This window comes from Mobula hypostoma, chromosome 8 (genome assembly GCF_963921235.1).
Source record: "Mobula hypostoma chromosome 8, sMobHyp1.1, whole genome shotgun sequence".
Classification (NCBI taxonomy): domain Eukaryota; kingdom Metazoa; phylum Chordata; class Chondrichthyes; order Myliobatiformes; family Myliobatidae; genus Mobula; species Mobula hypostoma.
Window position 1 is genome coordinate 43,836,432 of NC_086104.1, and position 15,826 is coordinate 43,852,257.

General features: G+C 38.9%; 1 protein-coding gene across 1 annotated transcript in view; it reads right to left on the bottom strand.

Annotated features, from left to right (window-relative positions):
• tgfb2 (transforming growth factor, beta 2) overlaps positions 1 to 15,826 on the bottom strand; it is a 72,105-nt gene that overhangs the window by 41,714 nt on the left and 14,565 nt on the right. Inside the window, exon 2 of the mRNA XM_063055749.1 lies at positions 15,020 to 15,183. Coding sequence (XP_062911819.1) covers positions 15,020 to 15,183 — 164 coding nt within the window. The remainder of the gene's footprint in view (positions 1 to 15,019; positions 15,184 to 15,826) is intronic.

The window sequence follows — 15,826 nt, forward strand, 5'->3', positions numbered from 1 at the left end:
TCTGGAAGTTGTTGATTTTCTTGAGTATTGTTGGAGCTACACTCATCCAGGGTCTTTTTGGCTCTTGTTGCAACTAGTCTCTGAAGATCATCACCTTGTTTTGGTGGAGAGGCTTATGAGTTCCTGACTCCCAAGAGTGACGCTGACGGGAGTTCAGCCATCTGGCATTTAGCTCCTGTGGAGGCTCCAGACGAAGATCAATCCAACTAAGGCCTCAACAATGGAGCTGGTGGAAGATGATGACTCATCATAATGGCAGTGAAGGCTGAAGAATGATGCAGCAGTGAAGGGTCCCCAATCATCTGGCACTCAACATCACTGGACCCTACACTGATCTGGCAAGTACTGTGTAGCTTATGCATCAGACTCCCCATGTTAAATGAATGGAGAATGCACAGTGTTCCCCTTTAAGGGAATCCACCCTAATATTCCAGTTATCAGGATCCCAAATGGCTTCTACATCCACCTGAGGACACACCCAAAAACAACGCTGTTGGAGAGCATCATACTCGACTCAGGTGATCGCACTACGACTGTGGCATGTAGCAATGGACCACTTCATCTGCTCTGGTGTTGCAAATGGACATGAACATTGTGTAATCAAACATTCACACTTCTGATATGATGATAGAAGGAAGAAGCAGGTTAAAACGGCTAGGACAAGGACACTGCTCGAATAATCTCCTACAGTGAAAATATGTAATTGTGAATATTGATTTCTAACAATGATAAACTTTCTGTAAGGTTACATGCTGGAGAGTTCTCCCCTCGAGTCCTATTGACTACAGTTTGACTTGGATTTCTCAATGTCAGACCTGGGCAAATACTAATGTCGAAATCAGTTACTCCAATCTCATCTCTGGAATTCAGTTCTTTAGTCCATTTTTGGATCTAGGCTGTGATAAATTTGGGACTTGGCAAAATATGAACTGGGAATTTTTATGCAGATCATTGGTAGGTAACCACCACAAGATGCCAATGTCGGTGGATACTGTCCTTTGTTAATGATTAAGATTGCAGATATTCTTCAATTTATGACATAGATGTATTTGTGGAAACAAGAGCAAGTCAAAGACGTGATAGCAGAAATTCCCAACGAGAACAATGGTAAATGGAGGAACATCTTTAGACTAAATATGGAGTAATCAGCCACATTTGGTTTGCCGTATTTAGATTTTAAACTGCGTTGATAATGCTTTATGCACCCATGCTGAGGTCATCAATTTCATCAGCATTGCCTCTAACTTCCACCCTTAAGTATAAGTTAGATTGCTACTTTAATTGGTTTGTTGCAACATTGTGGACAGAAGTGGCAGTTCCTATGCTGTACCGTTCTATGTTCTAAGGTATGGAAATGTGAGATCATAAAAGATTTTAGAATTTTATATCAGGGCTTGATTTCATCAGGATGCATGGTGATGACAGGTGAATGAGGCTCCATCTAACTTAAGATACTTGAATGGAGTTTTGGATGACCGCATTATGGAGGTTTGAATCAGAAAGGATGGTAATTCATTGGAATAATCAAGTCTAAAAGTACAAGGGCATGAATGAGGGCTTTGCTCTAATCACTTTTTATGTCTTTTTTTGTTACATTCATCAACCTAGAGTTACATAATGATTAGATAGAGTCAAATACCCAGCCATAAGACTGGAATTGTTAGCATTATGCAGTCCATTAAATAAAGTAGAATGCTTGCTATGAAATTAGGCTGTTTTAAAAAAACAACCCATAAAAAAGTCTCATATATTTGGGATTTCAGTATGACTTACTGTGTATGAAGAACACAACTGCTCTAATGATACTAAAGCTAATGGAAGGTCATTTGTATCAAAGTTCAGAGACAGAGGAATCAAGTATCGACAGATAACAGGTAAAAAGGTTATTGAATCACATCATCTCTGGTGAATCCATTCACTCAAGTATACTGGAAACATAATGCACAAATTCTTCTTAATTTTCAACAAACAGATAACCTACCTTTAGTTAGTCTCTTAAACTGAAAAAAAAACTTTTGTAATTTCTGTGAATAGAAACCAAATAAAGTCCTTCATAAACAAATGGATTCTAAGACCCGACATGCCCTGTTTAAGCTGCAAAGGGAGCATACCAGAGTTTGGAATCCAGAGGAAATCAGCTCAGCAGCTTTACCATTTAATTTTAGCTCTTCTCTGTTATAGGATTATGTCCAGAGTCTGTGTTGAAAGATCCCATCTGGAACAGATGGGAATATTAGCAAGGCTTTCAATGAGAGACTGATTAAGTCTTGTCTTTTTGCCTGTAGATGTTCTAGGCAACACATCCTGAAGCCCTGTCAGGAGTTATATTTTCTACTCCACCTCTCAAACCCAACAATTATTAACAATTACGGCAGTCAGTCATAGCGTTCATCCTTAGGTTTGTAAGCTTTAGTGCAATCTCCCAATATCAATTATTAGTTGCAAAAGGAATATACACAGAGTTTGTTTCTGTGTTGTAGCTTACCACTAATCATGTGGGAAATTACATTAATCACACCCCTATCATACTGTTCCTGCAACTAGTCTGCTCAATTGTTTCAGTATTTTCTATGTTTGGAAGAAGTCTCGTCACATTCATGGAAACATGAATGATAAGCCCAGTCATTCGAATCTCTCTTGATATGCCATTGCTTCCATCCCCTAGGAATCAGTCTGGTCAACCTTGCTATTCTCCCTCCAATGTAGGAAGATCCTTCCTTAGATAAAACCAGAACTACATGCACAATATAAAGTGTGATCTCACCAAGGCTAGACATATCTGCGGTTATTGATTTCTGCTTCTTCACTCGAATCCTGTTACTACGGAGGCCCATAAGCCAGTTGCCTTCATAACCACCTGCTCATGTGCATCCTTACTTTGATAAGGACATCTAGTTCTTCTTGCAATTCTCCCTTTCCTAATCTATTATTGCTCAGATAATAAGTTGCATTCCTGTTCTTGCCACCAATGTGGATAACTTCACGTGTTTTACTGCATCTGCCATGCATTTGGCCACTCATTCAAACCTACCTAAGTGAGACTGGACCTATCTGTATCTTCCTCATAGCTTACCTTCCCATCCAGGTTTGTTTTATCTGCAAACTTTGGAGTATTACATTTAATTCTTTTGTTTAAATCATTTACTTATTGATTGTTCAGGGCATCAAAGGGTATGGTGAGAAGGCAGCTGTATGGGGTTGAGTGGGATCTGGGATCAGCCATGATGGAATAGTGGAACAGACTCAGTGGGCTGAATGGCCTAATTCTGCTCCTATGTCTTATGGTCTACTGTAAATACCTGTGCCGGAAGCAGTTAATCGTGTGGTACCCAATCTGTCACTGCCTGCCACTCAGAAATGCTGTGGAGGCATGTGTGTCCTATCTCGCCACACTGACAATTGGCTGAATAATTTATTCCTGCTCTCCAGATCCCATCTATGAACAAACTGTCCAACCAAGTCAGCACATTACCAGCAACCAGATGCTTTAGTTTTGAATGACAGTCTCTTAAATAGGATATTGTCAAAAGCCTTCTGAAAGTCCTAATACACCATATCCGTGCTACAGTTACATCCTCAAAAACCTTCAGTAAGTCTGTCAAACGAGGTTTCCCTTTTGTAAACTATACTGATTCTGACCAATCCCGTCACAGTTTACCAAAAGCTCTGCTATTACATCTTTAATTATGGGCTCTAGTATTATCCCCAGAACTGATGTCAGATTACTTGAGTGGCAGTGTACCTTAAATGAATTCAGTTACTGCCACTAAGCTGATCTGATTTTATTCCATAGATAAGATAGACAGAGGAGATTTACCAGGATGCTGCCTGGTTTAGAGAGTATGCATTATGCTCAGAAGATTAAGGGAGCTCGGGCTTTACTCTTTGGAGAGAAGGAGGATGAGAGGAGACATGATAGAGATGTACAAGATAATAAGAAGAATAGATAGAGTGGATAGCCAGTGCCTCTTCCCCAGGGCACCATTGCTCAATACAAGAGGACATGGCTTTAAGGTAAGGGTGGGAAGTTCAAGGGGGATATCAGAGGAAGGTTTTTTACTCAGAGAGTGGTTGGTGCGTGGAATGCACTGCCTGAGCCAGATACACTAGTGAAGTTTAAGAGACTACTAGACAGGTATATGGAGGAATTTAAGGTGGGGGCTTATATGGGAGGCAGGGTTTGAGGGTCAGCACAACATTGTGGGCCAAAGGGCTTGTACTGTGCTGTACTATTCTATGTTCTATGTTCTATAACAAATGAACTTGTACTCCAGAATTTGATGACATAGTCATGACAGGAAAGATACTGACATGGATAGAGGACTGGCTGACAGGCAGGAGGCAGGACCGAGAATAAAGAGGGCCTTTCCTGGTTGGCTGCCTGCGGCCAGTGATGTTCCTCAGGGGTCAGTATTGGGGCTGCTATTTTTCACATTGTTTGCCAATGACTTAGATAATGGAATTGCTGGCTTTGTGGCAAAATTTGTAGATGATACAAAGATAGGTGGAGGGGTAGGTAGTGTTGAAGAAGTAATGTGATTGCAGAAGGACTTAAACAAATTGGAAAATGGGCAAAAAGTGGCATATGGAATACATATTTGGGAAATGTATGATAATGCATTTTGGTAAAAGGAACAATAGTGCGGACCATTATCTAAATGGGGAGAAAATTCAAACATCAGAGGTGCAAGACTCCCAGAAGTTAATTTACAGGTTGAATCTGTGGTAAAGAATGTAATGCTGGCATTCATTTCAAGGGGAATAGAATATAAAAACAAGAAAGTAATGCTGAAGTTTTATAAGACATTGGTCAAGTTGCACTTGGAGTATTGTCAACAGTTTTGATCCCTATATCTCAGAAAGGATGTGTTTTCATTGGGGGAGTCCAGAGGAGGTTCACGACGATTATTCTGGGAATGAAGGGGTTAACATATGAGAAGCATTTGGCAGCTTTGTCCTGTACTCACTGGAATATAGAAGAATGGGGGTGGGCGGGGAAAGGATCTCATTAAAACCTACCGAATGTTGAAAGGACTAGATGAGGTAGATGTGGAGAGGTTGTCTCCTATGGTGGGAGTCTCCAGAACTAGAGGGCACAGCCTAAGAATTGAGGGGCCACAATTTAGAACAGAGGTAAGGAGGATTTTTTAGATTTTTTTTAGTAGTGAACTGTGGATTGCTCTGCCACAGACAGTTATGGAGGCCAACACCATGGGTATATTTAAAGTGAAAGTTGATAACTTCCTGATTGGTCAGGTCATCAAATGTTTTGGCAAGAAGTCAGGTGTATGGAGCTGAGTGGGATCTGGGATCAGCCATGATGGAATGGCGGAACAGACTCAATGGGCTGAATGGCCTCATTCTGCTCCTATGTCTTATGGTCTTATGACATTGAAAATAAACCTGATTCTGGTTCTGCTTCAAAAATTGAGGAATGTGAAGAGAAAGGCATGCGCTCTAACTATGGTGACACTACATATTGGAGATTGCATACATTTAGTAAATTCATCAGAGAGACAAATGTTGCTTTTGATTTCTTTCACTGTTCTCTATGTTTCATTTTCCTATCAGTTTATACATGTATTTTTATTCAATTCTAAAAACCTGTCATCTCTTTCATTAGCTCCACTGGGTTTCATAGACTTGGGGTAAATATGTATTCATTTTAAGGTTCGCTGTGATCTCCACTAGTGAGCAAGTACTGACCAGCAGTCTGTGAGATAAATCAGATGGCACTACAGCAGGATCACTGCTGCAGTACACAAAAAGGCAGGAAGCACCATTGAATTATATAAAAGTTCATGCAGCCTAGAATAACCCATATGAGATGCAAGGTTTAAACAGGCAGATAGGAAACAAAGCCTCTGTAGACCTTGTCTGTCCTTTCAAGTTATTTTAAGGCCCTCTCCAAAGCTAGCTCAGGTCTACTGACACCTTCCCATAACCACTTCACTGTCTGTCTCCACATCAATTTACATAAGGCAAGTGGAGAAGTTATTCAAGCTGGGTGTTGGAGTTAATAAAATCAATGGTATGGCAGTATTATTGTCAAACTTTCCATTCCATTTATGTAGAAACCATAGATCACAGACCCTTTCCTGACAGTGAGGGCATTCTAGCTTGTATTGCATGTCATACTTAAGGGACCTTCCATTACCAGCAGAAGCAAAAAAAAAAGATTTACAAATGTGGATATGCAACATAAAAGATAAATATTAATTTATTGTTTAATCCACCTTCAATATTTTCTCCTTCACCCACAATCACATCCTCCCCACCCTATCTCCCCAAATCCCACAATAAACATTCTCATTCACATTCTCCACTTCCACATTCTGTGATAGAACAGGGCTGGAATGATTTAGGCTGCAGACACTTCTTAACTGCTTTCAACAAAACGAACTGTCTAAGTATTTTCTACTTGGCTCTCATCACAACCGAACAGACTCACTTTTGTGTGGTACTTTTATCTAGCAATCCCACTGACAATGAACAATACTCTTCCAAAGAAATCAATCAGCTAAAAGGACTCAAAATATTTCAGCCTTTTGGTTGGGAGTCAAGAGCTTAGTTTCCTGTGATACTGGCTAGCTTCAGACATTCCATATTTCAAGAAACAGCAAGACTATCAGCTTTACTGCTTGAGCTTTGGGAAATTATTATTTATGGCAGTAATGCAAAGCACAGCCAGGCTAATCAAAAGCTATGCTAGCAGCTCAGGTTAACTATGGAATATAGCAAGCTAATAACAATTTAAACTGTCCAATAAGTGCTATTCTGAATTATATTCCAGCTTTGTCTATATGATTAGTGACTCAAAATATTCCCACAGTTAAATGAGGCTCTCTCAGAAATTGCCCTCCTGGTATTGGTGGGCCACAATATCAGATTTATGGTCTGATCTTATAAGGTCAAGGTCTGCCAAAGTCTTGTCTACTCTCTCAGGTAGATGTAAAAGATTCCACAACACTATTTTGAAGCAAGCAGGGGAGTATCCATAGCATGGCATCTGTTATTTTATTTTGAGATACAGCACAGAAAAGGCCTTTCCAACCCAATGAGCCGTGCCCCCCAGCAATCCACTTATTTAACACTAGCTTAATCACAGGAAAATTTACAATGACCAATTAACCCACTAACCAGTACATCAGTACCTCTTTGGACTGTGGGAGGAAACCCATGAATCACGGGAAGAACATACAAGCTCCTTACAAACAGCACCAGAACTGAATCCGGCACACCGAGCTGTAATAGCGATGCGCTAACCGCTCACTCTACTGTGGCTCTCCATGCTTTGACTTATATTTCTGTAACAGATTACTGGGTTATTCTCATGATGACGTTAGCAGTGACTACATCTCAAAAATACTTAATTGGCTGTAAAGCATTTAGGGATGTTTTGAAAGAAATGTGAAAGATGTCACAGAAACACAATCCTTTCTTTCTTTCTACTACCATACAAAGCTGGATACTTGTGACAATATTTTATTCCTGATTGAACTTCAGATCTAAAATTACCACCACTATTAACTCTAAAATATTATTTTCATTCCTTTGATTTTATGAAATCCTTTGAAAAATGGAAAAAAGACTGCAGCTTCTGCAAGACAGTCCTCACACTTTTCCTATTATCAGATATAAATCGCTACTTTAAATGTTTCTTCAAGCCATAAAAATACATTATTAAAAAAATCTTAGCATATTCCGGTTTGGTTGCCAGGAGGATTATTAACATAATTCAGCTTTGATGCTCCTTCTATTTGCCACAAATCCATCCTGCCTCCCAATGAAAAGGAAAAGGACACTGTCTAACTTCCATCTTGAAGACTTAATAAGCTTCTTGAAATATATGTTAACAAAATCAACAAACCATCATTTTTACACATTTATAATGAAGCAAGCCAGACGCCTGTGGTTGGTGGCTAACAGTGTGGATGAATTCAACCTTTTTGTATAACAGTTCTCACATAACATCATGTTGGTAGGAAGATAGTAATGAATGGCACTGTGTAAATAAGATTATACTATTTTTACTACTTGTTACATTAACATGTGACAGTTTAAAATTATGTATTTACTGCTAAAGAAACCCAAGTACCAATCAGAAATCATCTGCCTGATCAGGATCCATGGTGAGTTATGTTGCCCAAAAACTAAACAAGTCCAAAAGTGATGCTAAACATGAGACCCGCCCCAGTCTGTCCCAATGCCATATGTACCCGATTTCACTACACACACTTCTTACAAAGAAGTATTTTCCCATTGACAGCAAGCAATTTCATGAGTGCCAAAATTCTACAAGAACTACTGACTGACACTGTGTCTTTATGTCTTAAAAAAAGATCAGTACTGAATCTGAACACTGCAAGAGGTCACTGGCCAGCTTAGGAAACATTGAAAAGAATGATGCCAGAAAAGGCAAAGTATCAGAACCCCTGATCCATTAGTGCATGTCTAAAAACTTTGATGGAAGCGACAAACACATAGAGAGCTTCTGTCTGTAACAGACGCCTGAAGAGCTAAAGAGTCTTGCAGCTTGCATAACTGCCGTTGCAATTACATGCTTCTGCGTGATTAGGTCTGTGGTGAGGAGCCAAGACAGAAAGGGATACCCTTTGACCCACAAGAATTATCCAATCCAGCTGGCCAGTGTATGGTCTGAAATATTGCAGGCAAGGTGAGCATTCGTTTGATGAAGATGTCATGCAAGCTCACTGAATGTTGACTTCTGGCATTTATTACTAGAGTTTTCATGTCATCTGTGCATTCAATGAGTGATAAACTCTGCAGTTCATGGTGAGGGGCCAGCTCATCCAAAGAGCCTAAGATACCATATGTGTACAATTAGAGTCATAGGGTAATACAGCATGGAAAGAGACCCTTCAGCTCAACGCATTCGGGCAAACCAAGATGCTCTAACTCCCATTTGCCCACATTTGGCCATAGCTCTCTAAACCAGAGGTCCCTAACCTGGGGCCCACACAACCCTTGCTCAATGTTACCAGTCTATGGCATAAAAAAGGTTGGGAACCCATGCTCTAAACCTTTCACTATTTACAAAGCTGTCCAAATGTGTTTTAAATACAGTTATACCATCTGCCTCAACCACTTCCTCTGGCAGCTTGTTCCATACACATTCCACCCACTACAATGAAGATGGTGCTCCTCAGGTCCCTTTCAATTCTTTCCCCTCTCATTTTAAAACTTCTCCTTGCGTTCTTTTTTTAAATCCTTTTCACTGGGAAAAAGGTTGCGTGCATTCACCCCAAATCCCTGAACATTCAAGAAGCTTGGATCTGGGAAAATCGATGTGCCTGTAACATCTGCTACTCTTTAATCAAGAAAAACAATATTAATTCCTCTCTCCTTGAATACAGAACATTTATCATATTGTATACTTTAGAGCCAAGAAATGTGAAATACATTAGCTACTGGTCCTGTAGTAGTAACTTCCCCTCTGCTGAAATGGATGCTTGATGGGAGCACTGCCTAAAAAAATGTCAGATCTTCATCACTGATACCTTAGCATGCTTCTCAGGAAACTCTTAAGGGATAGGAATTTCTAATCAAAGCCTTTTTTCCCCTCATTCTTCAGCTTCAGGCAAGACATTCTTGCCTTTGCTCCCTCTTGCCTTATTCCTGATAATGCTGCAGAGCCAACATAATCACCTTTGGAACACTCCTAACAAGCAGTAAAACAAACACAGGCTCTGCACACAACTCCTGGTCTGCCGAAGAAACTATTACTAACTCCGCCACTGGCTTGCATGTGACTGATAATCTCTTTCTATAGTGCAGGTGCGTTGCCTGCACCTGCAGCTTAGACTGCATCCTCTCTGCATTGCGCATTAATCCTGTGGTGATATAGTTTCACAGGCAAGTGCCATTAGGGTATTGAATGTGCTCCATTCCCAGGTTTCTGAAAGAAGCTTGCATTTTATGTAATCAACATTATTAATTTGAAAATGTGTTTCACAATTGATCATACACTCAACATTAATCATAGATCAATTTCAAAAACATGCACCAGACAACAGAATTTCTCAGCTCTAAATATGTATTTTTTTTGCGGGTTGCTGATGGGGAGAGAGGATTGATGGGAAAGCAAGTATAATTTCTTTAAATAATGTGACAGTCAGAAAGAAACCATGAAGGGGGAAGTATCAGATGAATATTTTCAGGTCAATATTCTACCTACAGAATTTTGCCAAAAGATCATTGACCTGAAACACAAATTCTCTTTCACTGTCCACAAATGCTGACATATTGGCTGAGTATTTTCATTAGTCTCTGCTCATATTTCAGCTCTCTGGATTCAGCAAGGTATTGATTTTCATCTCCTATTTTGATTATCAGTAAGAATCTCCAACTATTGATTTGGGGACAGGAGGGTGGGAAGCCTGCTCCAAGCAATCTGAAAAGGATTTGAGTTCAAATTCAAAATTACAAAACAATTCACTCTGAAGGTCCAGTGGATTTTCCTCTTGTGAAATGTATGTGTGACGTCCTCTCTTTGATGTGCTCTGGAACTTGCTAAATGAGAAACTGAAGCAAATGGTCTAATTCAATGCCAGAACAAGCCTGAGGGGCCTAATAGTCTGGTCCTGTCCTGTGCTTAAGTCATATCTTTCATTTTCTGATGTTGTATCCTGGGGCTTAAATGCACTGTAAAGTATCACCACTCTTCCACAGTGCCATTTTTGATTTTTTTAAAGTATAAAGAGATGGATGGCATTGTGCCATCTGGCACTCAAACAATGATTAGATTATATTCTCAGCACCACATCAGGAGATTTTCCAATCTCCAAAATAAACATGGCGCTGATGTGCTTGGTTCTGGCATTATAGAAAGAGAGAATTTAATGCAGACTATTAAGCAGTAGCCCTAAGGAAATAAACAAATCCCATCCTATCCACAGTCAATTTGCTTTCTACTAAAACAAGATGAATACCCACAACAGAATTTTAGATAATCAAAACAAACCTTTGATGGTCTCACAAAAGCTTTCTATTGCAGATAAATTATTTGTAATAAAAATTGCTAAAACAGCACTGTCCAACAAATAAAAGTTCCTACAGAATAACAAGTGTGTATATGTAAAGCACTGCAAGATGCTATGCCGATTATTCCTTTAAATTGGGTATATAATTTCTTCATGGTTGGCGCCGATCAGAATTTCTTCCATTAAGATAGAGTCTACCAAGTGAGAACAAATAGAGTGAAGGGCTAAAAATGTGCAAAAAAATTGGGAATGAAATTTCTTGATCTAGAACAAAATCCTCATTAGTTTCCAGAAAGAAGGAAGAGAACTGTTCCTAGAATTTAGCTTCAACCTCCAAGACTCCCCAGGAACCAGGAAAAGTTGGGCAGGCAGGATCAATATCATAAGGAGCCCAGGTTCCCCCTTCTAGCCTTTCAGTTACATACAATGGGCACAGAAGAAACAATACGCAGCAATGAGAGGAGATTTTGTGTCAATTTGTTATTTGGGTGGCATTCACAAGGGAGAAATTCCTTTCCCTGCCCCTAAGCTTTAGAATGTGCTGCAGAAATACATGGAATTGTAGAGTTGAGTCCACAGTGAACAATATTGGACACCCTTATACAGGGACGTTCCAATGGCAGAGGTCTTTCACTCCCTTAAGTTCATTTTCCTGACCTTGCCTGGTACCCTCAATGACAAAAAACTATTGATCAAATTCTCAACAGTTTCAATTAAAACTCAACCTATGGTGTATTTTCCCTGGAAGAAAAGTGTCTCAAGTCACTTTTGAATAGCTTCTAATTTTAAGATCACATTTCCTTGCTCTAAGCTCTCGAAGTAGAGGAAGTAGCTATACTTTAAAATAATTTCAATTAAATCTCACCTTATCCTTCAGCACTCAAGGAAACACAAATTTATATGTACATAAGCTACCAGCAAAATTTAAACCATTAAACAACAACAATTTCTGGTGAATTTTTTATTGCATCAAGTTTAATATATGCTTGTTGCTATGCAGAACACCCAGGATGGAAACAATACCCCAGATGAGGTCTGATCACAGGTCTGCAGAACAGAAGCACAAACACCTCCTTCCTGTGTGAGGCTACTCGAAGTAAAAACAAGAGTTTCATTGTATAATTATTGAGTATTAAAGCAGAGGCTGGGTAACTATGCGACAAAGAAGGGAATAGTGGGTTACACTTTTGGACTTATCCAAGGAAGGATGGAAGAAGCTTAAGTGAAGCATTAAATGAGAGAGTGGCATATCTGTGGAATTAGTTACCACAAGTGGCCGTGGAAGCCAAGTCATTGGATATATTTAAGGAAGAGGTTGATAGATTCTTGATTAGTTATGGCAGGAAAGGATATAGGGAGAAGGCCAGAGATTAGGGTTGTGAGGAAAAGTAGATCAGCCATGATGAAATGGCACAGCAGACTTATTGGGCCAAATAGACTAATCCTGCTCCTATATCTTATGGTCTTATTGTCTACATATTAGGATGGACTGGTTGGATAGTATGGCCTGTTTCTAACCCATATATTCCAGCTAATCCTAAATAATTATGTCTTTTTTCTTCCCATTTTTGCAACTTGTGTTAACAATCAAATATATTTGCTGCCCTTTGCAGTTTCAAGTTTCCCATATGCTTCCTGGCATTAAATCACCTCAGTCTCTAAGTAGCTTCATTTCCCCCATCAGTGCTACTCAGAACCTTAATGCCGCTTAACTAGGATATTTAACCCTGTCTATTCACTCATCTGAGTCACAGAAGGATAAATGCGGCAAATTCAATATCCCAGTTTGGTCCATGGCCACATGTCTAGATCCAACCAGCTACTCAGTACCTATCCTTATCCATTGTTGATACCTGCGATCATCTTTCCCTTTTTGCTAACAAAATGAATTAAATGCCGAATTTTCCAATCAAATCAGCCTTCAAAGGTACAGATGGTTATTTCTACAGTTCATCTTCAGATTCAATTATACTATTTGAAGCAACAGTCCCCATTGACAACTATTGCATTCAGATGTTGTGCTTTAGCTAGAAACCACGCAGGCAGGTTGGTATTTTCTGTGCATTTCTTGAAGTTAAATATAACAACTGCATATGATCACACTGAAGATCCAGAATCAGAATACACATTCATATACTGTAGAATCGTAGAGTTTCAGGGCCATAGAAAAAGCCCTTAGGCCCACATTGTTTACACCAGCTGTCAGATACCTTTCTGTATGAATCTGCTTCCCAGCACTCAGCCTGTAGCCTTCCAAGCAGTGGCATTTCAAGGTCTCACCCTTACCATTTCTCAGTAAGAATAATTGCACACACCTGCCCCTCAGTTTCAAGATTTCAATTGCACTCAACAAAAACTTTTTCAAATTCTTTCTAACTCTGCTATCCTTACTTTAAACCTGTGCCATCTGGTAAATGTCTCTGTCCAGGGAGAAAAAATGAAGTTTTGTACTATGTTCTTATTAATTTTGTACAGTATATTCCAATCAGATCCTTCACCAGCCTGTCCAGTCTCCCCTCACAGTTGAAACACTCCATCCTAGGCAACATCCTGGTGGACTTCCTTTGCACTTTCTCCAATGCGTTCACATCCTTCCTACGGTGCGGTGACCAGAACTGTGCACAATACTCCAGCTTTGACCTCACTAACTAGTGTCTCATTTTTGTTTGTTTCCTTCTACCTTCTATTCTTGCAGAGAAAATTCTGCCCCCATGCTCCCATAAGAAACTGGTATTATGTCAAACCCAAACTCAGCAGCCCAGAGCAAAATCCCTCAGACACATATACTTATAATTTAAGTAACATTCAATAACTCAAAAGGAAGCCTTGAAAACTGGTTTAGTATGAGAGCTACTGCTTTATGGTGATTAAATTGTATGGGAAAACTTATTCCACTGAATATGATTCCAAGATTTTCAAGAATGTTTTGCAATCACATCAAAAAATTTCAGATCCTTTTCCATCAGAAGCAAAATATGTTTTCCTATTGCATTAAAATTAATTATGCTGTGTGCAGTGGGAGAGATTCTTATTGTAACTACACTACTGATTTATGAAATGCAACCATAACTTTTCGTTGTGACAATCACAATACAGAAATTTTTATTTTCATTGATGGAACTAAACATTTCTGTGCACTGAAAATATAATGTTTTTAATTACAGAGTCTGGGTACATAGCCTCTGTCTCACCCAAGATACATGAGTTGTTGACCTATTATTGGTAACCTTTTTAACATTTTGAAGTGTGTCATGGTCAGTTTTTAAAGTTTTTGAATATTAAATTTAACTACAGTTGAAAGTTACAACTGACTCTTCATTTCTGTGTACAATACAGAATGCAGAATGAATTTACGAGCCAGATTCTGATTTACTCCAAAAAACCAGAAGTTTGTAATATGCCAGAAATGGCGAAGCTCTAGTTTCACCTCACAAGACTCACCGGGTGAAATTATGACAAGTGAACACTAATTCCACTCACTCATCACTGAACCATTTTGGGATCCATGCATTCTTTTAACCTCTGCATGTCCACATAGTCTTCTCACGTCTTTTGGGTATTCTAAACTGATTTATCAAAAAGTCCATTAACCAAAAAGAATGACTTTGCTACTCACTGGCACAGTTTATCTCTAATGAAGAATCTGCAAAGGTAATAAACACACACCAGATTTGCTAATGTACCACAGGAAAGAAAACCTGCTCTCATTATTCATCTGGTCTATATGTAACTTCAAACATGAAATAATACAGTTGGCTTTTCAATATACTTTGAAATGGCTTAGCAAGTCAAGCAGTTAAGTGGCAATCTGGAATGGGGAATAAATGCCAACCTCACAACAATGCCTACAGTAAACAAACAAATAAGTAATTATGATAAACTTTACCCATTTGTAGCCTTACTTGGCTACAAACATAGTGTATTCATTGGACTAAAGTAGCACAATTACTGAACATTTACATTAACATCTATTAAAATAAATATTAAATGCAATAATATTTTATATCAAACACTACCTGATACAGTTCTATTCGTTGTTCCTCTACTTTTGCCTTTGGATTCTGTAAACGAAACACTCTGAACTCTGCCTTCACCAGGTTGGAAACATTTCTCTCCATTGAGCTGACGTCAAAAGGCACATGTCTGAAGTATCGGTTGTATTGTGGGACGGAGATGACATCTGCAAGGAAATGTACGGAACAATTATCAGCAAAGATCAGCAAACATTACTATGGCTCCAAATGATGCAAATATACAAAGTATTAATTTCAATCAGTAATCCTAGATTTCCCTGTTTAAAGAGTTCATAGTAAGTGTCTCCTAATCAAAAAATCTATTTGACTCTAAATTATTAAATTGTTCCAAGGCTGGTATTATTTAATAACAACCTGCTTCAACCTGGTTCTTATAACTCTAGAGTGCTGGCACACTGGGCTTCAAATTGCAAGTAATTTTGCCTTAGAATTTTGAGCCAATACCCATCATACTTTGGCTTTCTATGTTCTACAGAACATTGCAGTTTTTAAGATAATACATTATATAAGATGTATGGAATATTTGTAAACTCTCTGAATTAATGTAGCTATAACATTAGTAGTTCAGCTTAGCTGAATCACTGCAACAGATGTGCACTGAATTTATTCACCTTATCCAAGATATCAGGCTTTAATGTGAGTTATTTCAATGAAGTATTGAGTAATGAATAACATCATTGTTGTGAATTTACAGGTTTTAATTTGATCACCAAAATTCCCTGAAGAATGTGAGTTGTCATCATGCTACTAATGATGGTGTTTGCATTTTTCGGTTAACAACTTGTTGGT